General features: G+C 40.3%; 1 protein-coding gene across 3 annotated transcripts in view; it reads right to left on the bottom strand.

Annotated features, from left to right (window-relative positions):
• KDM2B (lysine demethylase 2B) overlaps positions 1-26,452 on the bottom strand; it is a 1,014,988-nt gene that overhangs the window by 359,718 nt on the left and 628,818 nt on the right. For all 3 annotated transcript variants that reach the window (XM_053701743.1, XM_053701744.1, XM_053701742.1), the window contains exon 9: positions 18,608-18,723. In XM_053701743.1, the coding sequence (XP_053557718.1) occupies positions 18,608-18,723 (116 nt within the window). The remainder of the gene's footprint in view (positions 1-18,607; positions 18,724-26,452) is intronic.

The raw sequence follows: 26,452 nt of genomic DNA on the forward strand, positions 1-26,452 counted from the left end.
AGTAGGTTTTAATTAATGTTTATTAACTTTAATATGTTAGTTGTTTAGCTTAAAAATTATAACAGAAAGTAATCCTTTAAGGCCATACCTTAGATCCGGAATAGAAGATGCAGCTACACTGCATCGATGTTGATGAGCTCTAATGGTATTGGTGAAATCACAGAAAATACATAGCTTTATTCCTTGAAAATATGGCCGCCAAACTCCCCCCACTATTACGTATAAACCTTCTTTTTAATTGAATCCCCCAATTGCAATGAAATCCTCGGTCGGTTTGCAAGCGTGCAGAAGATAATGCGCATTATCAAAACAGAACCATCACCCTTTGAAAAATGAAAGAGCATGTTAAAACATTAGAGAAGGGGACGAAGGAGGAGGGGGAGGAGTTTGGCGGCCATATCTTCATGGAATAAACCTATGTATTTTCATTGATTACTCCAATATCGTTAGAGCTCATCGACATGTGATGCGGTGTTGCTGCATCTTCCATTCCTGATCTAAGGTATGTTACATCGGGTGTTGACTGTCCCTTTAAATGGTGTGTTTCCAGAAAAATTCTACGTTGAGCAAGAAGTCTTATTTTCCCTTTTCTAATGTAATGCGTTTTTTCTAGTTGTAGGGTTTTTGTAAGACCAGTCGTCATTATTGATTGGATGGGTCACATTACATTATACGCACACTTATGTAAAAAGGAAATTTATGCTTACCTGATAAATGTATTTCTTTTACGATATGACGAGTCCACGGATTTCATCCTTACTTGAGGGATTAATCCTCCTGCTAGCAGGAAGTGGCAAAGAGCACCACAGCAGTGCTGTATATATAGCTCATCCCTCCCCCTCCAGTCATTCGACCGAAGTTAGGAAGAGAAAGGAAAAGCCAAAGGTGCAGAGGTGACTGAAGTTTAATAAAAATAAATACATACCTGTCTTAGAAATGACAGGGTGGGCCGTGGACTCGTCATATCGTAAAATAAATAAATTTATCATGTAAGCATAAATTTCTTTTCTTTTACAAGATATGACGATTTCATCCTTACTTGTGGGATACACGGATGAAAGGGAGGGACAAGACAGGAACGTAAACGGAAGGCACCACTGCTTGAAGAACCTTTCTGCCAAAAAGAGCTTCAGAAGAAGCAAAAGTATCAAATTTGGAAAATTTGGAAAAAGTGTGAAGAGACGAACAAGTCGCAGCCTTGCAAATCTGTTCAACAGAAGCATTGTTTTTAAATGCCCATGAGGAAGCCACAGCCCTAGTTGAATGAGCCGTAATTCTTTCAGGAGGCTGCTGTCCAGCAGTCTCATATGCCAGACGGATGATATTCTTCAGCCAAAAAGAAAGAGAGGTAGCCGTAGCTTTCTGGCCCCTACGCTTTCCAGAAAACACAATGAATAATGAAGATGATTGACAGAATTCCTTAGTCGCCTGCAAGTAAAACTTCAGGGCACGGACCACGTCCAAGTTATGCAACAGACGCTCCTTCTTAGAAGAAGGATTAGGACATAAAGAAGGAACAACAATTGCCTGATTAATATTCTAATTTGAAACAACCTTAGGAAGGAACCCAGTTTTGGTACGTAAAACCACCTTATCAGAATGGAAGACAAGATAAGGCGAGTCACATTGTAACGCTGAAAGCTCAGAAACTCTACGAGCAGAAGAAATAGCAACCAAAAATAAAACTTTCCAAGATAACAACTTAATATCTATGGAATGCATGGGTTCAAACTGAACCCCTTGAAGTACATTAAGAACTAAATTCAAACTCCAGGGTGGAGCAATTGGTCTAAACACAGGTTTGATTATGGTCAGAGCCTGACAAAAAGACTGAACGTCTGGAACATCTGCCAAATGTTTGTGTAGTAAAAGTGACAAAGCAGAGATTTGTCCCTTTAAGGAACTTGCTGATAACCCTTTCTCCAATCCTTCTTGGAGAAAAGACAGAATCCTGGGAATCCTAACTCTACTCTATGAGTAAGCCTTGGATTCGCACCAATGAAGATATTTACGTCATATCTTATGGTAGATCTTTCTATTAACAGGCTTACGTGCCTGAATCAAAGTATCAATGACCGAATCAGAGAACCCCACGCTTAGATAAAATCAAGCATTCAATTGTAGCGCCATTGACCCTTCTATTCTGACATCTTAGTGTCATTGGTCTTTTTTAGACTGAGCAAATTTTTAGCTCCATATCTTAACGTTTAGATAGGCGTTCTATTATTGTCTTTTAGCATTTGTACTACTATTATAATAATTAATTTTAATTGCACTACATCATGGATCCATGAACTGTTTTTAAATTGTATTTTTGTTCCATATTGTTGTCTACAAATGGTTTTATTTTGTTTTATTTTATATTTCACATGATGTCTATTAAATTGTTTTAATTTATATTTCACATAGCCGGTCTGCCTATTCAGCTTTTTTAGAGCCGAATCCCGCTTCTCTTACTGAGATAGCTCCCTCCACCTTAGGGACTGTTTGCCAAGAGTCCCGCACAGTGTCAGATATGGGATACATTTTCTTGAAATTAGGAGAAGGTAAGAACGGGATACCCGGTCTGTCCCATTCCCTCTTAATAATCTCCGAAATTTCTCTGGTGGTACCACAATAGAGTCTCAGTCATCTAGAGTTGCTAAAACCTCCCGAAGTAACAGGCGGAGGTGTTCAAGCTTAAATCTAAAGGACATGATGTCCGAGTCCGTCTGAGGTAACACACTTCCCGAATCGGAAAGTTCCCCCTCAGACAGAAGTACCCTGACCCCCAAATCAGATCCCTGTGAGGGTACATCGAAAATAGCTAACAAAGCATCAGAGGACTCAGTATTCACATTGACTTCTGTCCTACTGTGTTTACCCTGTAACACTGGCAACTAAGATAATACCTCTGTAAGGGTAGTTGACATAACTGCAGCCATATCCTGCAGAGTAAATGAATTAGACGCGGTTGAAGAACCAGGCATCGCTTGGGTGGACGTAAAAGGTTGTGACGCTTGTGGAGAATTCGACGGCATACCCTGATCCTCCTCAGACTGAGAATCATCCTTAGACACACTTTTCTTAAATAAAATGTGCTCTTTACATTGTAAGGCCCATTCAGTACATGAGGGACAAAAAGTAAGAGGGGGTTCCACAGAGTCATCTAAACACATAGAACAAGTAGATTCCTCAAGGTCAGACATGTTAAACAGACTAGCAAGAGCAATAATAGTCTATCTTTACTTGATATATTGTACTCTGAAGTCAAAACATATATTAAAGTATTTAAACCAAAAAATGTGTACTGCGCCTTTAAATAATAAAAGCGCAACAATTTTTCTGTTGTTAGACAAAGACACGATTTCAGCAATAAAAATTGTCCCTATGTGTCTGTAACAACCTTTCAGTGCACTATAGGGTTAAATTGTTTTGCCTCTCTTTCAAGTTATTTATCCTTTATAAGGCACGCCCTCACTTAATGTCTTTGCTTGGTATTGAGGAATACTTCTGAGTACTAGCCTATCCAGCTCTTACCTCCTGGACTCGGTCTAATTCAGATCCTGTCTGTGTTTTACAAGGTCTAACCTCTTGCTCAACTTACAGCATTACCTGCTATTCAACACTCCATTCCGGCTCCTCTGAACAGCATCGGAGCACTCAGCTGACAGGCGGGTGACGTCACCGACGGCCGCTCCGTTCATCTCTGCATACGCCACGCTTCTGACTACCTGTCTGGCCGCTTCCCGCTGCTCGGATCTGCTCTGCAAAGTAACGACTTTACCTCTGACAAACTTTTACCATCCTCATATATCCTTATTCAACGCTTGGTAAGCGATCCTTATCTGCTTTATCAGTAACATTATTCTATTTGAATTACATGCGTTTAGCATTACTTCGTTGCTTGCATATAATCTTTGTTCCATCCTATGCATCTTATTTTATTATTGTTTGCTGATAGCTAAGTATATTCACAGACTCATATACTGAGCTTTCCTTTAACTATATAAATCTATCCTGATATATAAACATATAAATACAAGTCATTATTTATATGATCAACATTGGGATAACATATCTAATTTGATATATGAATCTTAGTGAATTTATGTGTTTCACAACAACATTACTGAACCTATCATGTCTAGGTTGTTACAGAATACCAAGCCAAACTAAATAAGGTGTGATGAACCATGTGGAGCTCTCTAACTATGTGGTTACTCTAGGCCAAAAAGTTAAATCAGGGCCTCAGAGACCTACAGGTAGAAAATCAGACCTTGAAAAATATAATTAAAGAAGGCCTGACTCCTGCACCACAACACACTGAGTCTCTTCCAGAACCGCCTGTTAGTCCACCAGACAAATTCAGTGGAGACAGGAAACAATTCAGACAGTTTATAAATGCTTGCACATTATTTTTTACTTTAAAACCTAAAACCTTCTCTAATGATAAAATTAAGGTTTTAACAATGATATCCTATCTAAGAGGGGAACCCCGTGTTTGGGCTGATTCTCTTTATGAGCAAACCAGTCCAATTATAAATTCTTTGGATAATTTCCTTAGCTCTCTTTCTTCCCTTTATGAAGATCCTCACAGACAAAGTACTGCTGAACATAAACTCAGAAGTCTAAAACGAAATAAGAGGGCTGTGGAGGATTATATTTCTGAATTCAAAATCTGGCAATTGGACTCCGGTTGGAACCAGGTTTCCTTAAAGAGTCAATTTAGATTGGGTTTATCAGAACCTATTAAAGATGAATTTGCCAGACTAGATTTACCTGATGACTTAGAAGCTCTAATGCAGCTGAGTATTAAGATAGATCACAGAATCAGAGAGAGAAAACAGGAAAAGATTTCCCATGACAACAACATCAGATATCATGACACAAGAGCATCACCACAGTATACAAAGGGAATTCAATAAGAGAACAATAAAAAATCGCTACCCACTTCCCTTGATCCCTGAATTAATCGAAAGGTTGAGAGGTGCAACTATATTTACAAAACTTGACCTAAGGGGGGCGTACAACCTTATAAGAATTAGACTTGGTGATGAATGGCTCACCGCATTCAGAACCCGATACGGGCTGTATGAATACACCGTAATGCCTTTCGGGCTTTGTAACACCCCTGCCACCTTTCAAAGATATATTAACGACATATTCAGAGATTTACTTGATACCTCTATGGTCATATATCTAGATGACATACTAATATATTCCTCTACTATCGAAGAACATGTCAGGTTACAGGCACATCAATTGTATGTGAAATTAGAAAAATGTATTTTTCATTCACAGGATATCACATTTTTGGGTTATCACATTACACCACAAGGTATATCAATGCAAAATGACAAGGTCTCTGCTATTCAAGATTGGCCAACTCCAAAAACAAAAAAAGATGTTCAGAGGTTTCTTGGTTTTTCCAACTTTTACCGGAAATTCATAATTTTACCGGAAATTCATAAGAGATTTTGCAAGCATTGCAAAACCTCTAACTGAACTAACAAAAAACAAAACTCCTTTTTCTTGGACACATTCAACAAACGAGGTGTTCCAATACCTAAAAACATGTTTCACTACTGCACCAATATTATCTTTTCCCAAATCTAATCTCCAATACATTTTAGAAGTTGACACATCACATTATGCCATTGGAGCCATACTCTCACAAAGGCCCACACCTCAAGAACCCATTCACCCAATTGCATATTACTCTAGAGTATTAACAGCCTCAGAACTCAATTATCACATAGGGGAGAAGGAACTGCTCGCTATGAAGTCAGCTTTGGAACATTGGAGGCACCTTTTAGAGGGCACTGACTTACCCATACAAATATATACAGACCAAAGAAACCTCCAGTACCTGAAGACTCACCGAACTTTAACTTCCAGACAAGTGAGGTGGAGTCTCTTTTTTTCAAGGTTTTCATATAACATAACCTACAGACCCGCATCAAAAAACACCAAAGCTGACATTCTTTCAAGACTACCCGAAAAACCTAAACAACAAACTCCCTATGGAACCATAATACCAGAACACTGTTTTCAGGAAACTCTCGGCATAGCCTTTAATGAGGATTCTCATTTCCAAGAGGAACAACAAAGTGATACTACCTTGCCAAAACATCTGTTAACGAAAAACATTGATGGTTTATACTATAACAGAAACAATCTGTATGTACCACCTTCATTGAGAATGAATATTCTCAAAAACAGAATTTATGCTTACCTGATAAATTACTTTCTCCAACGGTGTGTCCGGTCCACGGCGTCATCCTTACTTGTGGGATATTCTCCTCCCCAACAGGAAATGGCAAAGAGCCCAGCAAAGCTGGTCACATGATCCCTCCTAGGCTCCGCCTTCCCCAGTCATTCGACCGACGTAAAGGAGGAATATGCATAGGAGAAATCATATGATACCGTGGTGACTGTAGTTAGAGAAAATAATTAATCAGACCTGATTAAAAAACCAGGGCGGGCCGTGGACCGGACACACCGTTGGAGAAAGTAATTTATCAGGTAAGCATAAATTCTGTTTTCTCCAACATAGGTGTGTCCGGTCCACGGCGTCATCCTTACTTGTGGGAATCAATACCAAAGCTTTAGGACACGGATGATGGGAGGGAGCAAATCAGGTCACCTAGATGGAAGGCACCACGGCTTGCAAAACCTTTCTCCCAAAAATAGCCTCAGAAGAAGCAAAAGTATCAAATTTGTAAAATTTGGTAAAAGTGTGCAGTGAAGACCAAGTCGCTGCCTTACATATCTGCTCAACAGAAGCCTCGTTCTTGAAGGCCCATGTGGAAGCCACGGCCCTAGTGGAGTGAGCTGTGATTCTTTCAGGAGGCTGCCGTCCGGCAGTCTCATAAGCCAATCGGATGATGCTTTTAAGCCAAAAAGAGAGAGAGGTAGAAGTTGCTTTTTGACCTCTCCTTTTACCAGAATAAACAACAAACAAGGAAGAAGTTTGTCTGAAATCCTTTGTAGCCTCTAAATAGAATTTTAGAGCACGAACTACATCCAAATTGTGTAACAAACGTTCCTTCTTTGAAACTGGATTCGGACACAAAGAAGGCACGACTATCTCCTGGTTAATATTTTTGTTAGAAACAACTTTCGGAAGAAAACCAGGTTTAGTACGCAAAACCACCTTATCTGCATGGAACACCAGATAAGGAGGAGAACACTGCAGAGCAGATAACTCTGAAACTCTTCTAGCAGAAGAAATTGCAACCAAAAACAAAACTTTCCAAGATAATAACTTGATATCAACGGAATGTAGGGGTTCAAACGGAACCCCCTGAAGAACTGAAAGAACTAAATTGAGACTCCAAGGAGGAGTCAAAGGTTTGTAAACAGGCTTGATTCTAACCAGAGCCTGAACAAAAGCTTGAACATCTGGCACAGCCGCCAACTTTTTGTGAAGTAAAACAGATAAAGCAGAAATCTGTCCCTTCAAAGAACTTGCAGATAATCCTTTCTCCAAACCTTCTTGAAGAAAGGATAGAATCTTAGGAATTTTTATCTTGTTCCATGGGAATCCTTTAGATTCACACCAACAGATATATTTTTTCCATATTTTATGGTAGATTTTTCTAGTTACAGGCTTTCTAGCCTGAACAAGAGTATCAATGACAGAATCTGAGAACCCTCGCTTTGATAAAATCAAGCGTTCAATCTCCAAGCAGTCAGTTGGAGTGAGGCCAGATTCGGATGTTCGAACGGACCTTGAACAAGAAGGTCCTGTCTCAAAGGTAGCTTCCATGGTGGAGTCGATGACATATTCACCAGATCTGCATACCAAGTCCTGCGTGGCCACGCAGGAGCTATCAAGATCACCGATACCCTCTCCTGTTTGATCCTGGCTACCAGCCTGGGAATGAGAGGAAACGGTGGGAACACATAAGCTAGGTTGAAGGTCCAAGGTGCTACTAGTGCATCCACTAGAGTCGCCTTGGGATCCCTGGATCTGGACCCGTAGCAAGGAACCTTGAAGTTCTGACGAGACGCCATCAGATCCATGTCTGGAATGCCCCACAATTGAATTATTTGGGCAAAGATTTCCGGATGGAGTTCCCACTCCCCCGGATGAAATGTCTGACGACTCAGAAAATCCGCTTCCCAATTTTCCACTCCTGGGATGTGGATTGCAGACAAGTGGCAGGAGTTTGTCTCCGCCCATTGAATTATTTTGGTCACTTCTTCCATCGCCAGGGAACTCCTTGTTCCCCCCTGATGGTTGATATACGCAACAGTCGTCATGTTGTCTGATTGAAACCGTATTAATTTGGACTTTGCTAGCTGAGGCCAAGCCTTGAGAGCATTGAATATCGCTCTCAGTTCCAGAATATTTATCGGGAGAAGAGATTCTTCTCGAGACCAAAGACCCTGAGCTTTCAGGGGTTCCCAGACCGCGCCCCAGCCCACCAGACTGGCGTCGGTCGTGACAATGGCCCACTCTGGTCTGCGGAAGCTCATCCCTTGTGACAAGTTGTCCAGGGACAGCCACCAACGGAGTGAATCTCTGGTCCTCTGATCTACTTGTATCGTCGGAGACAAGTCTGTATAATCCCCATTCCACTGACTGAGCATGCACAGTTGTAATGGTCTTAGATGAATTTGCGCAAAAGGAACTATGTCCATTGCCGCGACCATCAAACCTATTACTTCCATGCACTGAGCTATGGAAGGAAGAAGAACAGAATGAAGTACTTGACAAGAGCTTAGAAGTATTGATTTTCTGGTCTCTGTCAGAAAAATCCTCATTTCTAAGGAGTCTATTATTGTTCCCAAGAAGGGAACTCTTGTTGACGGGGATAGAGAACTTTTTTCTACGTTCACTTTCCACCCGTGACATCTGAGAAAGGCCAGGACAATGTCCGTATGAGCCTTTGCTTGTGGCAGAGACGACGCTTGAATCAGTATGTCGTCCAAGTAAGGTACTACTGCAATGCCCCTTGGTCTTAGCACCGCTAGAAGGGACCCTAGTACCTTTGTGAAAATTCTTGGAGCAGTGGCTAATCCGAATGGAAGTGCCACAAACTGGTAATGCTTGTCCAGAAAGGCGAACCTTAGGAACCGATGATGTTCCTTGTGGATAGGAATATGTAGATACGCATCCTTTAAATCCACCGTGGCCATGAATTGACCTTCCTGGATGGTAGGAAGAATTGTCCGAATGGTTTCCATTTTGAACGATGGAACCCTGAGAAACTTGTTTAGGATCTTGAGATCTAAGATTGGTCTGAATGTTCCCTCTTTTTTGGGAACTATGAACAGATTGGAGTAGAATCCCATCCCTTGATCTCCTAATGGAATAGGGTGAATCACTCCCATTTTTAACAGGTATTCTACACAATGTAAGAATGCCTGTCTTTTTATGTGGTCTGAAGACAATTGAGACCTGTGGAACCTTCCCCTTGGGGGTAGCTCCCTGAATTCCAGAAGATAACCTTGGGAGACTATTTCTAGCGCCCAAGGATCCAGAACATCTCTTGCCCAAGCCTGAGCGAAGAGAGAAAGTCTGCCCCCCACCAGATCCGGTCCCGGATCGGGGGCCAACATCTCATGCTGTCTTGGTAGCAGTGGCAGGTTTCTTGGCCTGCTTACCTTTGTTCCAGCCTTGCATTGGCCTCCAGGCTCGCTTGGTTTGAGAAGTATTACCCTCTTGCTTAGAGGATGTAGAACTTGAGGCTGGTCCGTTTCTGCGAAAGGGACGAAAATTTGGTTTATTTTTAGCCTTAAAAGACCTATCCTGAGGAAGGGCGTGGCCCTTTCCCCCAGTGATATCTGAAATAATCTCTTTCAAGTCAGGGCCAAACAGCGTTTTCCCCTTGAAAGGTATGTTAAGCAATTTGTTCTTGGAGGACGCATCCGCTGACCAAGACTTTAGCCAAAACGCTCTGCGCGCCACAATAGCAAACCCTGAATTTTTCACCGCTAATCTAGCTAATTGCAAAGTGGCGTCTAAAGTAAAAGAGTTAGCCAATTTAAGAGCGTGAACCCTGTCCATAATCTCCTCATAAGAAGATTCCTTATCGAGCGACTTTTCTAGTTCATCGAACCAGAAACACGCTGCTGTAGTGACAGGAACAATGCATGAAATTGGTTGTAGAAGGTAACCTTGCTGAACAAACATCTTTTTAAGCAAACCCTCTAATTTTTTATCCATAGGATCTTTGAAAGCACAACTATCTTCTATAGGGATAGTAGTGCGTTTGTTTAGAGTAGAAACCGCCCCCTCGACCTTGGGGACTGTCTGCCATAAGTCCTTTCTGGGGTCGACCATAGGAAACAATTTCTTAAATATAGGGGGAGGGACAAAAGGTATGCCGGGCCTTTCCCATTCTTTGTTTACAATGTCCGCCACCCGCTTGGGTATAGGAAAAGCTTCGGGGGGCACCGGGACCTCTAGGAACTTGTCCATCTTACATAATTTCTCTGGAATGACCAAATTGTCACAATCATCCAGAGTAGACAACACCTCCTTAAGCAGAGTGCGGAGATGTTCCAATTTAAATTTGAATGTAATAACATCAGGTTCAGCTTGTTGAGAAATTTTCCCTGAATCTGAAATTTCTCCCTCAGACAAAACCTCCCTGGCCCCTTCAGACTGGTGTAGGGGCATGTCAGAACCATTATCATCAGCGTCCTCCTGCTCTTCAGTATTTTCTAAAACAGAGCAGCCGCGCTTTCGCTGATAAGTGGGCATTTTGGCTAAAATGTTTTTGATAGAATTATCCATTACAGCCGTTAATTGTTGCATAGTAAGGAGTATTGGCGCACTAGATGTACTAGGGGCCTCCTGTGTGGGCAAGACTGGCGTAGACGAAGGAGGGGATGATGCAGTACCATGCTTACTCTCCTCACTTGAGGAATCATCTTGGGCATCATTTTCTCTAAATTGTTTGTCACATACATCACATCTATTTAAATGAGAAGGAACCTTGGCTTCCTCACATACAGAACATAGTCTATCTGATAGTTCAGACATGTTAAACAGGCATAAACTTGATAACAAAGCACAAAAAACGTTTTAAAATAAAAGCGTTACTGTCTCTTTAAATTTTAAACTGAACACACTTTATTACTGAATATGCGAAAAAGTATGAAGGAATTGTTAAAAATTCACCAAAATTTCACCACAGTGTCTTAAAGCCTTAAAAGTATTGCACACCAAATTTGAAAGCTTTAACTCTTAAAATAACGGAACCCGAGCCGTTTTTATATTTAACCCCTATACAGTCCCTGGTATCTGCTTTGCTGAGACCCAACCAAGCCCAGAGGGGAATACGATACCAAATGACGCCTTCAGTAAGCTTTTTCTGTGTATCTGAGCTCCTCACACATGCATCTGCATGCCTTGCTTCCCAAAAACAACTGCGCATTAGTGGCGCGAAAATGAGGCTCTGCCTATGATTAGAGAAGGCCCCCAGTGAAAAAGGTGTCCAATACAGTGCCTGCCGTTTTTTTAACATAATTCCCAAGAATAAAATAACTCCTCAAAGCTATAACTATTAAAACTGCTTATAAATCAATCGTTTTAGCCCAGAAAAATGTCTACCAGTCTTTAAAGCCCTTGTGAAGCCCTTTATTCTTATTAATAAAAATGGCTTACCGGATCCCATAGGGAAAATGACAGCTTCCAGCATTACCAAGTCTTGTTAGAAATGTGTCATACCTCAAGCAGCCAAAGTCTGCTCACTGTTTCCCCCAACTGAAGTTAATTCCTCTCAACCGTCCTGTGTGGAAACAGCCATCGATTTTAGTAACGGTTGCTAAAATCATTTTCCTCTTACAAACAGAAATCTACATCTCTTTTCTGTTTCAGAGTAAATAGTACATACCAGCACTATTTTAAAATAACAAACTCTTGATAGAAGAATAAAAACTACATTTAAACACCAAAAAACTCTGAGCCATCTCCGTGGAGATGTTGCCTGTGCAACGGCAAAGAGAATGACTGGGGAAGGCGGAGCCTAGGAGGGATCATGTGACCAGCTTTGCTGGGCTCTCTGCCATTTCCTGTTGGGGAGGAGAATATCCCACAAGTAAGGATGACGCCGTGGACCGGACACACCTATGTTGGAGAAAATATGCATGAGTCATACCTCACAGGTCATCCTGGGATACACAAGACTCTAGAATTAACAAAAAGGCATTATTGGTGGCCGCACATGACCACTGATATACAAAAGTATGTACAATCTTGTGAGATTTGTACTACATGTAAAATCGATAAACACAAGCCAGTGGGTTATCTACTTTCACTACCCATACCTGACAAACCTTGGACTCACATAGCTGCTGATTTTATAGTAGAACTTCCCAAATCAAGTAGCAATAACACTATTCTGGTAGTTGTTGATTTATTCACGAAACTAGCACATTTTATACCCTTTCACAAACTTCCAACATCCTTAGAAACTGCCACTTTATTGATCAACAATGTCATCAAATTGCATGGGTTACCTCTTTCTATAACCACGGATAGAGGTACTCAGTTTACGTCTCGGATGTGGAAAGAACTCTGTAAATCATTAAACATCGAACAACGCTTAAGTACTACCATCCCCAAACGAACGGTCAGACAGAGAGGACGAACCAGTGGTTGGAGGAATATCTCAGATGCTTTGTGACACAAAACCAGGATAATTGGTCATCTCTGCTACCACTGGCAGAATTCGCTCACAACAACGCGTATCATTCCACGATCAAGACCATTCCGTTCTTTGCGAATTATGGGTTTCACCCAATCTTTCACGTTAACCCTCAACATGACAGTCAATGCCCTGTTGTCAACGACACCACTAACAGCATTTCTGAAACCTTTTCTATTCTTGCTGATAACATCAAGATCGCCCAAGACAGACAAAAGGTATACTACGACCTTAGAAGGGGACCAGCACCCAAGTATATGATAGGAGATCTTGTATGGTTGTCAACAAAGAATCTTCATCTCAGTACACCAACTAAGAAGCTGAATAGATTCTACATTGGTCCATTTCCAATTAAAAGGATTATAAATTCTAACGCAGTCACATTGGACCTTCCTGATAAATATAAGATACATCCCACTTTCCATGTCAACTTACTCAAACCATATAAAGAACTCAGAAAGGCATTATCTGGATTTTACCCGCAGGTACCTATCGTTCCCGACTGTGAGTTTGAAGTTGAGAAGATACTGGACTCTAGGAAAGTTTCTGGCAGGTTGCAATACCTGATCCATTGGAAGGGTTACTCATCCGATAATGACTCTTGGGAGCCAGACGTTAATTTGTCTGCCCCAAGGATGGTGTCTCTTTTTCACCGTCGGAATCCGGACCGGCCTCGTCCTTGAACCTCGGAGTGGTTCATTTTGAGGGGGCCCTCTGTAACAACCTTTCAGTGCACTATAGGGTTAAATTGTTTTGCCTCTCTTTCAAGTTATTTATCCTTTATAAGGCACGCCCTCACTTAATGTCTTTTCTTGGTATTGAGGAATACTTCTGAGTACTAGCCTATCCAGCTCTTACCTCCTGGACTCGGTCTAATTCAGATCCTGTCTGTGTTTTACAAAGTCTAACCTCTTGCTCAACTTACAGCATTACCTGCTATTCAACACTCCATTCCGGCTCCTCTGAACAGCATCGGAGCACTCAGCTGACAGGCGGGTGACGTCACCGACGACCGCTCCGTTCATCTCCGCACACGCCACGCTTCTGACTACCTGTCTGGCCGCTTCCCGCTGCTCGGATCTGCTCTGCAAAGTAACAACTTTACCTCTGACAAACTTTTACCATCCTCATATATCCTTATTCAACGCTTGGTAAGCGATCCTTATCTGCTTTATCAGTAACATTATTCTATTTGAATTACATGCGTTTAGCATTACTTCATTGCTTGCATATAATCTTTGTTCCATCCTATGCATCTTATTTTATTATTGTTTGCTGATAGCTAAGTATATTCACAGACTCATATACTGAGCTTTCCTTTAACTATATAAATCTATCCTGATATATAAACATATAAATACAAGTCATTATTTATATGATCAACATTGGGATAACATATCTAATTTGATATATGAATCTTAGTGAATTTATGTGTTTCACAACAACATTACGAACCTATCATGTCTGGGTTGTTACAGTGTTTCAATTAGCTTAAATCTTGCTACTGATCCGGAACACACACTGCGCGTCTGAGTGTGCGAAAATAGGCCCCGCCCACCGTGGGCGTAACTCCTATCCTACCGAGACCCGCATGGGTAGAGAAAAAAACCCAAACATGTCGGTCTTCCATAGGTCAGCCATGTGCTCACAACATACACATTCTGCGCAATAAGCGCTTCACATTGTAAGGCCTGTCAAGTCAGCAATAAACTCTAGCCGCATCTCCCAGCGTCAGCCCACATAATAATTTTAAAGTGATATACCACACTAGTAATATAATCAAAATAACAGGGAATCCAGGTACACCATTTTCCTATAGTACATACTGCTTACTCCTCCCCAGCTAGGGATATCGTCAGTTTGTTCTGATGTATCAATTCTCCCCAGAAACAAAAGACTGAACATACCTCAATGCCGCTTGTAGCATGACATCGTTCTCCACACTGAAGATTTTTCTTACACCACCTTCAGCTGCTCTGTGGGAACCAGAATGGATCTTAGATAACGTTTGCTAAGATCATCAACATCAGGGCAGAAAAATAAAATGTCTCTAGTCCTCTTGGGAAGGTATATACTGACGATTTCTCCCTGAGAAAAATAGTACTCACTGGCACCATTTTAAAATAAAAAACTTCTTGATTGAAGAATCTAAACTAACACCTCACTTTACCTCTTCCTATCACTAACACAGGCAAAGAGAATGACTGGAGGGGGAGGGGAAGGGAGGAGCTATATATATACAGCTCTGCTGTGGTGCTCTTTGCCACTTCCTGCTAGCAGGAGGTTTAATCCCACAAGTAAGGATGAAATCCATGGACTCGTCATATCTTGTAAAAGAAATACTTTTTGTTGTTAAAAATTAGACAGGAAATTAGTTTGTATTAACTAACAACGTAACTGTATACTACTGAATTTTGCTACAAATACACAAGCTAATCTACAAAATGAGAAGCGCGGAAGTGCTTTTAAGATAACAATTTACTGGCATTTGTTTTCTGCTCAATAATGCCAACAATCACATCATATCCCTTAGTGGTGCATATATAGTCCAGGAGCGTAGTCTGGGTAGCCCTGCTCTAAGGTGTAACAAGAATCTAGTATTATTTAGGTTATTTTCTTACTATATAATTTGATTGTCTCATTCGGAACACAGCTTGCTAGAGTTTAAACATGCTAATACGATAACTGAAAATTAAACATTGCCTGAAGAAATATTCATAACAATGACATCACAAATACTATAAATTTATTAGAGCAGGGTTCATACTTTTACAAACCTATTTTTATTTTTATGTTTGGTCTGAAAAAAACAGGATAGCTGCACATTTTGGCAAGGTGACTAAGATGTGTGTGTACTTTATTCCTGATTGTAGTCAAACTTGAAAGTGTTGTAAAAGGTAATAACACACACACTCCCATACAATGCACACACATATAACACACACACTCATACAACGCACACTCATACAACACGCGCACACTCATACAACACGCGCACACTCATACAACACGCGCACACTCATACAACACGCGCACACTCATACAACACGCGCACACTCATACAACACACACACACTCATACAACACACACACACACACTCATACAAGGCCTCATACTTCGGTAGGATACAAGCCCGGAGTCCATAGAATAGGCCAAATGACATTTAGAATCCAGCAGGATTAATAAGCACCACAAGGGTGACATGAACCCTGGTAACAGTCGAAAAAGTATCCGGCCAGTACCTGCCTGGTAGAAGGACACTCTAGAACTGCCCAAGGTCCAAGAAAATTCGTCCCGAAAGATCGAAAAATGAACTAGAAAAACATAATTCTATTATTCAACAAGTGCGCAACTTCCGTGGAGGTGCCCACGCAACCTAAAATGCAAGTATTGGTTCCAGAGAAGAACGTTCATAAAAAGGAAAATCTAACAGACATGAGCTTAAGAAAAAACAAATTAAACACATCCATCCGGATCAAAAAATAAAATGAAGGCAGCACCCATCAGGTGAACGCCCAAGGTGAATGAGGATGACAACGGGACCAGCCGATTAAAAGCCCCATTCACCCAAGCTCAGAACTGAAACCGAAAAACACAAAGAAAAACGGCGACGTTAAGGAGATTGGCTTCATCCCCAAACGTCATATCTATTTTGCCATCCAGCTTCAAAGGCCTCTGATCCCTCGGCCCGCTAGGACTGGGATCCTCCAACATTGCCAAAACATGTCTTGAAAGAACACAAAGGCGAGCCAGGCTATAATGGAAAGCAAAATTATCCCTCGCCGGATCAACTGAAGACCCTGTCCCCGAGATAGGGGCCCCTGAAGCCTCAGGGGCCAACGCTTCCCCAGAAGGCCAAACTGAATCGAGTGATCCTACGCTCGACGGGCCCTGGTTAACGGAACACGGACAGTATCTTATAAATACTTCACTTGGGAGAAATAAATGATTCAGCGCCATAGAAATGGCCATGCGGAACCGTGCCATAACCTCTGAAGAAAACAAGCCACCCTCCGGAGGAGTAAAGGCCATAGGGACACCTGCTTTCTGTAGCCAGGAAATGGACTGGAGCACTCGCTTCACAGGTCATGTAAAACCTCGGAGGCGGATGGCTCAACGCACTCTAAGCTCCCTGCTTCGGGAGAAGAGAGTACTCTAGAACGGCAATCTGAACATACCTGATGGGCATTGATTACCCGGGCCATTTCATATTCATCACGACACAACCTCCGTATCGGAGGCATCTGTGTAGCGCATATCAGAATCCTACATAATCTTGGAATTACAAAAAAATTACAAAAAACTAACTGGCACCCTTTAACACCTCCGATAGCTGGGGCACTCACCACCTCCTGTGAACCAGACAACCCAAGACTCTCTCGGTCATACACAGTCAGCATACGGAAGTGAAAAACAACGTAACCGCATCCGTCACAAGGTGCACTGTGCCAGTCACGAAAAGGGTGCGCAACCTTGAAAAAGCGCATCATTAAAAGAAGGCTGTTAAGTTCCGTAAAGGCCGTGAGTATAGATACACATTTGCAGATATAACCATATAACAAACATGATTAAAAGTCCACCCTGTTCAATAACCCCCCCTCAGGAGATATTAACCCATGATTCCAAATTAAGATAAAAGGAGTCCCACTGGGACCCTACCCTGTTTCGTTAACATTACATGCACATATCGAAATAAAATGAAACGACCTTACTGGAATCTACGCCGTGGAACAGGAACACGGCCCTTCAAGTGTGACAGATAGAAGTCTCGCTTCTGACATGGACTTGAGTGAAGAAAGGTAGGCAGAGAAACATGTCAAAACTGATTACCAAGGAGCTGTTAATATGAGTCGGGATGGGTTCACAGGAAAACTCTCCCTGCATCTCCGGACTAACTTTCAACCATGCTCTCACTGAGAGACTGACAGGATTACTTAAAACTCCAGTTCCATTGCGAAAAGTACTACCCTCCATGAGAGACTATCTTGAACTTCTGACACTTCTCTGCCAACCTCCTGTGACAAAAGGCAAAGAATGACTGGGGGATGAGGGAAGTGGGGGAGGTATTTAAGACTTTTTCTGGGGTGTCTTTGCCTCCTCCTGGTGGCCAGGTTCTGTATTTCCCAAAAGTAATGAATGCAGCTGTTGACTCTTCCCTTTTAAGAAGAAAACACACACACTCTCCTACAACACACACACACTCTCCTACAACACACACCCCCTTCTACAACACACATACCCTCCAACAACAAACACACACCCTCCTACAACACACACACACGTCATGACCCAGTGAACTTGGTGTAGGCGGCACAGTAATGAGTCTCAACCCATGGTTTGAAGAACCCCTGTATTAGAGGAAGAGATCATTTCAGGATTTGCAAAAATATTTATCTTTAAACTGTTGATTTAACATGACAAGGTCAGATCTAGCAAAGTGAATAGAAAGGTATCTAATTGATATGTAACAAAAAATTCTATAAGCTGGATCTTGAAAGTTTTTTGAGCATGTGGAAGAGGGGAGACATTGTGTGTAAGAGAGAGGAGATTGTGTGTAAGAGACAGGGAAGAGAGTGTGCATGACAGGGTAAGGAGAGTAAGAATGTGGAAGAGTGGAAACATTGTGTGTGAGAGAGAAGCGGACATTAAATTTGTATTTCAATATAAACACTATGCTTTCATAAGTTATTTGGAGAACAACATAATGAATTAACATTTTCTTAAAAATGTATTGCAAATCACCATCTGAAAAATAAAACTATAGTTGGCTGGGTGAATTACACAAGAAATCTCATGTTTAAAAGTTTATATTTTTTTAAATACCAAAAAAAAAGACATTTTTCAGGCTGAATCGTGCAAATAAAAACATAATTTACAAATAGTATTTTAAAACCAGCAACCAAATGAACAAATTCATAAACATATTTATTTTAGCTGGAAAAAAATACTGCAATCTTACCCTTGTTCTGTCTTCAATCTCATATACTTGAAGCTGCATAGGAATGTTGAAGCTGTGTAATATGTTGCCACCAAATACCAGTGAGTCTGCTGGGGTGTACACCGCATGAATCCATCCTGAAATCAGAAAGCAAGCAGCTGTGAGTCGGCCTGCACACACACATACAATGCCGCTTGTGAGCAGAGGTGGAATGCGGCAGGACAAAGCTGGCTTCTTTCACCAACTTGATCTGTAAAGAGCTGTGCATCATGCTTCATTGCAAGCCCTATGCGTTAGCAATACTGTGTATCCTCAACTGTATATATAAATATATATTTATATTTCATCTGCATACTATGTGATGTAAGGAGGTGGTCTCTTAGCAGTGTAACACCAAATGCACAAAAAAAAAAAAAAAAGACAGATTCAGGAGCCAGTAGCAATGAAAGGACACCCCCCCACCCCGGCTTCAGAGGGGGGGGGGGGGAGAGAAACTATTAAACCTAACACGGCTTGAACTGTGTGTGCTCTAAGGAAGCAAATCCTGGCAGTTCATTGGGAAAGGAAGTATATAAAAAAAAAACAGGGAAAGGAAAAGATACAGATAGAATATTTTTGGCAAATACTAAACAGATTAGAGATTATAATGAGCAAACCAAGCACAATCTACAGACTACTAAATGCTCTATGTCTTAGGGAGAAAAAATACTGTCACTGTAAAACTGAAACTAGTCCTCGTAACCCCACTAGCTATTAGAGACAATTCACTGCAACCCTTTTTGATAGCTAAGGGGTTAAAGAGAAATCATTACTTCTAAATGTATATGGCATATATATACATGCATGGGTAGGAATAGATCACTATAGTTTACTAGTAAATTAAAGTTTGATACTCTATAAATTGAAAATAAAATCCTCACTTCTTACTAGCCCATGTACCAGGTCAAAATGTTAGACTACATGCATTTTTGTGTGTGTGTGTATGTATGTGTAAATGTATATGTGTATATATATATATATATATACACACACACACACATATATATATATATATATACATACACACAAATATATATACATACACACGCACAGACATATATATATACACACACACAAATACATATATATATACACACACACACACAAATACATACATATATATATATATATATATATATATATATATGTATGTGTGTGTGTGTGAGTATATGTGTGTATGTATATATATATATATATATATATATATAAACACAGACGTGAAAGTTGGTATTTAGATGCTCCTTAAAAAAATAAAGAAACACATGTTTTACTATTTCCCGAAAAGACAACGTACCCTGTACATATGGTGTCTGTTGTAGTTCTAGGGGTATAATAGTGCGGGTCTCACAGACAGTGGCGAGAGAGCACTATTTCTGCATACCTCATGCAGTTAGTCATGCAGAAATAGTGCAGTCTCGCCATTGTTGGCAAGAACCCCTTGTGACATACAGGGTACTTTAAGGGGTTAATTATAAAATTAGGCAAAATTATATGAAAGTGTTAACTGCACACATCTTGATTGTGCAAGTGCTAAACACATAGATTTGCAGGGTTGCTAGTGATAATATTACATGCTCTAATACATTACATCAATCCTTTCATTTAAATGGTCCTTTAATAAATGAATAAGTCGTCCTGAGTTATGAGGCAGACACAGATAGGCATGCTCCAATACTCAAGGCAAGATATAACAAAATCAAATCACAGCAACAGTCAAATGTGTAACAATCCAGAGTTGGATTCAACTGTAATTTTTGTTTTTTTGCAAGCATCTGATAATAAGGTTCCTTGTGCTACCACTATCATTATAGTGTACTTGAGCCTGACGCACCTGGGGGGCGGGGTCACCACATATCCTTGCCAACATGTAAATATGAAGCCACTAGTGCGAATCAAAATGTTGCCAATTGTTTACTAATTACAAAGAAAAGTATTATAATTACAGGGGTGCTACTGCTGGATAATGTATTTGAGTTTATCAGAAGTGTGTCATTTATTTATGTATTTATTTTGCAGGTGTTTAGTGTTGGACAAGCTGTCCTTTTTCAGAATACTGAAGTATCACAATTTTTTTTTTTGGAGAAAGGTTGATGTATTCCCAACATAGGATGTAGGTTATTTTTGCTGTACATATTTTAAAAGTATTTATAGAATATGTATGTGTGATAGAAAAAAGAAAAGTGTAGGAATAAATGTTACAAATATAATTATGTGGATGGAATTTTGTGATACTTTAATTGAAGGTTAAAATATAAAGCTGTATACTGTATATACATGCAGTATTATTCTTGTTGCAATCAATGACAAATGTTTTAACAATGCTCTAGAGCACAGGTCTGGCTTAACAGTGATTAACCCAAAACAGGCCAGATCTGCAAAGCAACAAGCAATTAATTATTGCCATATATCTGCAGAATACAGTTAGCTACAAAATATGGCCCTATTCCTAGAAAACCAACAGTAGCTTTGTTTCCAGGACCATATTTCATAGCAACATTCTACAACTGAGAGCTACATCCTCAACAGGGAAATGGAAAAGTCAGGCCCACTTGAAGCGTTTAAAATACACCTTTAAAAATTAAAGAGACTTTAAACAGCTATATACAACTACAAAAGCTGGGGTTACTATTCACTATATTATTGTTTTTTTTATCTTATTTTAGAAGATTACAGGTGCTGTTTGGTGAAGCTCTGGTGCTAACATACAAATACTTGCATCTTGTGACAGAAACTGTGCGCATTGACAGATCAGAAACGTTGTACCTTGCACCTTGGTTTAGCGTGATCAATAGAGCTTTTTATTTTATACTTATTATGTATAAACAAAAAAAACCCTCAGGAATAATATAGTACAATGCATCCACAGCAAAAATGTACAGTTCTGCTCTGCATTATTCATGTTAAACTAAAGTGTACAATACACAATACAAAATGTGCACTGCTTATCACAGGGTGCAAGAGTACTTCAGCCCAGTGTGAAGACGTAGAGCTTTACTTAACAGCACTTACAGTAGTTGTACCAAACAGTTTACTGTCCCTTTAAGGGTAGATACTGCCTTTTGGATAAATAGCGCAGTTATGCCACATTTAAAAGAAAAAATAGGTGAAATCTAGAAACCTGGTAGAATAAAATAAACCAACAGCAAACGGGAAATTAAAGCATAAAAAAGTAAATTTATGCTTACCTGATAAATTAATTTCTTCTACGATATGACGAGTCCACGGATTTCATCCTTACTTGTGGGATTTATCCTCCTGCTAACAGGAAGTGGCAAAGAGCACCACAGCAGAGCTGTATATATAGCTCCTCCCTTCCCTCCACCTCCAGTCATTCGACCGAAGTTAGGAAGAGAAAGGAAAAGCCAAAGGTGCAGAGGTGACTGAAGTTTATAAAAAATAAATATAATCTAAATCTGTCTTAAAAATGACAGAGTGGGCCGTGGACTCATCATATCGTAGAAGAAATTAATTTATCAGGTAAGCATAAATTTACTTTTCTTCTACAAGATATGACGAGTCCACGGATTTCATCCTTACTTGTGGGATACAATACCAAAGCTACAGGACACGGATGAAAGGAAGGGACAAGACAGGAACCTAAACAGAAGGCACCACTGCTTGAAGAACCTTTCTCCCAAAAACAGCCTCAAAAGAAGCAAAAGTATCAAATTTGGAAAAAGAACAAGGAGTTTCCTCAAGTTCAGACATGTTAAACAGACTAGCAATAGCCACAATAGTTGTTAAACACCTTATTTACTGATTCAATTTTTTTTTTAAATGTACTGCGCCTTTAAGAAATAAAAGCGCAACAATTTTTCTGTACTGTACCAAAAACAATTTTTATCCCTAATAAATCATTAAAAACAGTTACATTTTGCCAAAAATTATTGCACCCTTTAAGCAAAGGTAAAATCACCCTTTAAAGAGACATTTTATTACGAAAATAAACTTTAATAACAAAAACAGCCCCTGCACCTCGCAGCTCTGCTGTGGCGCCTACCTGCCCTCAGGGTACACAAGATTGACTCAATAACAATCCGGTGACTGAAAATCAACTTTAGGCCCCACCGGAGCTAGCGCCTGCCGTCTTCTAAAGAAGAGAAAACTGCGCGTCTGAGCGCGCGAAATAGGCCCCCGCCCACCGTGGGCGTCGCACTCACAGACTCCATAACCGCATGGGAAGCGTTTTTAACAAGCCATGTGGCCCCCTTCACACACACTTAACGTTTATGCAAAGTAATAAAAATATAGATAGTGTCACAGCTGCCTCTCTCCCTCAGACAATCTCATGCTGTCCTTATAGCCCAGTGTCAAGCCCCTGTTGAAGTACCTAAGCATGGTAGTTCAATATTTACATAACATAGTAAATTCAGTAACACCATAATTCAATACTGGTCTACTGCTTACCCCTTCCCTTACAGGGAATAATGTCAGTCAGTTCTGATATAACAAGTCTCCTCAGAAATAAAAGACTGAACATACCTCAATGCTGCTTGTAGCATGACACCGGTCTCCACACTGAAGATTTCTCTTGCACTACCTTCAGAAGCTCTGTGGGAACCATAATGGATCTTAGTAACGACTGCTAAGATCATCAACCTCAGGGTAGAAAATAGATTTCTTCACTCCTCTTAGAAATCCAGATTGACGATATCCGCCTGAGGAAAATAGTACTCACCGGTACCATTTTAAAATAAAAAACTTCTTGATTGAAGAATCTAAAAACATAATTTATGTAAGAACTTACCTGATAAATTCATTTCTTTCATATTTGCAAGAGTCCATGAGCTAGTGACATATGGGATATACAATCCTACCAGGAGGGGCAAAGTTTCCCAAACCTCAAAATGCCTATAAATACACCCCTCACCACACCCACAATTCAGTTTAACGAATAGCCAAGCAGTGGGGTGATAAAGAAAGGAGTAGAAAGCATCAACAAAGGAAATTTGGAAATAATTGTGCTTTATACAAAAAAATCATAACCACCATAAAAAAGGGTGGGCCTCATGGACTCTTGCCAATATGAAAGAAATGAATTTATCAGGTAAGTTCTTATAAATTATGTTTTCTTTCATATAATTGGCAAGAGTCCATGAGCTAGTGAAATATGGGATATCAATACCCAAGATGTGGAGTCTTCCACTCAAGAGTCACTAGAGAGGGAGGGAATAAAACAAAAACAGCCATATTCCGCGGAGAAAATAATCCACAACCCAAAAATAAGTTTATTTTCACTTTTGAAAGAAAAAAACTTAAATCAAAAAGCAGAAGAATCAAACTGAAACAGCTGCCTGAAGAACTTTTCTACCAAAAACTGCTTCCGAAGAAGCAAATACATCAAAATGGTAGAATTTAGTAAATGTATGCAAAGAGGACCAAGTGGCTGCTTTGCAAATCTGATCAACTGAAGCTTCATTCTTAAAAGCCCATGAAGTGGAGATTGATCTAGTAGAATGAGCTGTAATTCTCTGAGGCGGGGTTTGACCCGACTCCAAATAAGCTTGATGAATCAAAAGTTTCAACCAAGAAGCCAAGGAAATAGCAGAAGCTTTCTGACCTTTCATAGGACCAGAAAATGAAACAAATAGACTAGAAGTCTTCCTGAAATTTTTAGTAGCTTCCACATAATATTTCAAAGCTCTTACCACATCCAAAGAATGTAAGGATTTCTCCAAAGAATTCTTAGGATTAGGACATAAAGAAGGGACAACAATTTCTCTACTAATGTTGTTAGAATTCACAACCTTAGGTAAAAATTGAAAAGAAGTCCGCAAAACTGCCTTATCCTGATGAAAAATCAGAAAAGGAGACTCACAAGAAAGAGCAGATAGCGCAGAAACTCTTCTAGCAGAAGAGATAGCCAAAAGGAACAACACTTTCCAAGAAAGTAGTTTAATGTCCAAAGAATGCATAGGTTCAAATGGAGGAGCCTGTAAAGCCCTCAGAACCAAATTAAGACTCCAAGGAGGAGAAATTGACTTAATGACAGGCTTAATACGAGCTAAAGCCTGTACAAAACAGTGTATATCAGGAAGTATAGCAATCTTTCTGTGAAATAAAACAGAAAGAGCGGAGATTTGTCCTTTCAAGGAACTTGCAGACAAACCCTTATCCAAACCATCCTGAAGAAACTGCAAAATTCTTGGAATTCTAAAAGAATGCCAGGAGAATTTATGAGAAGAACACCATGAAATGTAAGTCTTCCAAACTCTATAATAAATCTTTCTAGAGACAGATTTACGAGCTTGTAACATAGTATTAATCACTGAATCAGAGAAACCTCTATGACTTAGCACTAAGCGTTCAATTTCCATACCTTCAAATTTAATGATTTGAGATCCTGATGGAAAAACGGACCTTGAGATAGTAGGTCCGGCCGTAACGGAAGTGGCCAAGGCGGGCAACTGGACATCCGAACCAGATCCGCATACCAAAACCTGTGTGGCCATGCTGGAGCCACCAGCAACACAAAAGACTGTTCCATGATGATTTTGGAAATCACTCTTGGAAGGAGAACTAGAGGCAGGAAGATGTAAGCAGGTTGATAACACCAAGGAAGTGTCAGCACATCCACTGCTTCCGCCTGAACATCCCTGGACCTGGACAGGTATCTGGGAAGTTTCTTGTTTAGATGAGAGGCCATGAGATCTATCTCTGGAAGCCCCCACATCTGAACAATCTGAGAAAACACATCTGGATGGAGAGACCACTCCCCTGTATGTAAAGTCTGGTGGCTGAGATAATCCGCCTCCCAATTGTCTACACCTGGGATATGCACCGCAGAGATTAGACAGGAGCTGGATTCCGCCCAAGCAAGTATCCGAGATACTTCTTTCATAGCTTGGGGACTGTGAGTCCCACCCTGATGATTGACATAAGCCACAGTTGTGATATTGTCTGTCTGAAAACAAATGAATGGTTCTCTCTTTAGTAGAGGCCAGAACTGAAGAGCCCTGAGAATTGCACGGAGTTCTAAAATATTTATTGGTAATCTCAATTACAGATAGTAGGGCACCCAGAACCTTTGAAAAGATTCTTGGAGCTGTTGCTAGGCCAAATGGAAGAGCAACAAATTGGTAATGCTTGCCTAGAAAAGAGAATCTCAGAAACTGATAGTGTTCTGGATGAATCGGAATATCAAGGTATGCATCCTGCAAGTCTATTGTGGACATATAATGTCCTTGCTGAACAAAAGGCAGAATAGTCCTTTTAGTCACCATCTTGAAAGTTGGTACTCTTACATAACGATTCAAAATTTTCAGATCCAGAACTGGTCTGAACAAATTTTCTTTCTTTGGTACAATGAATAGGTTTGAATAAAACCCCAAACCTTGTTCCTGAGGAGGAACTGGCATGATTACCCCTGAAGACTCCAGGTCTGAAACACACTTCAGAAAAGCCTGAGCTTTTACTGGATTTACAGGAATGTGTGAGAGAAAAAATCTTCTCACAGGAGGTCTTACTTTGAATCCTATTCGATACCCTTGAGAGACAATGCTCTGAATCCAATGATTTTGGACAGATTTTATCCAAAAATCCTTGAAAAACCTTAATCTGCCCCCTACCAGCTGAGCTGGAATGAGGGCCGCACCTTCATGCGGACTTAGGGGCAGACTTTGGTTTCCTAAATGGCTTGGATTTATTCCAATTTGAGGAAGGCTTCCAACTGTAAGCAGATTCCTTGGGAGGAGGATTGAGTTTTTGTTCCTTATTCTGACGAAAGGAACGAAAACGGTTAGAAGCCTTAGATTTACCCTTAGGTTTTTTATCCTGAGACAAAAAAACTCCTTTTCCTCCAGTGATAGTTGAAATAATAGAATCCAA

The sequence above is a fragment of the Bombina bombina genome, chromosome 2, assembly GCF_027579735.1.
Source record: "Bombina bombina isolate aBomBom1 chromosome 2, aBomBom1.pri, whole genome shotgun sequence".
Taxonomy (NCBI): domain Eukaryota; kingdom Metazoa; phylum Chordata; class Amphibia; order Anura; family Bombinatoridae; genus Bombina; species Bombina bombina.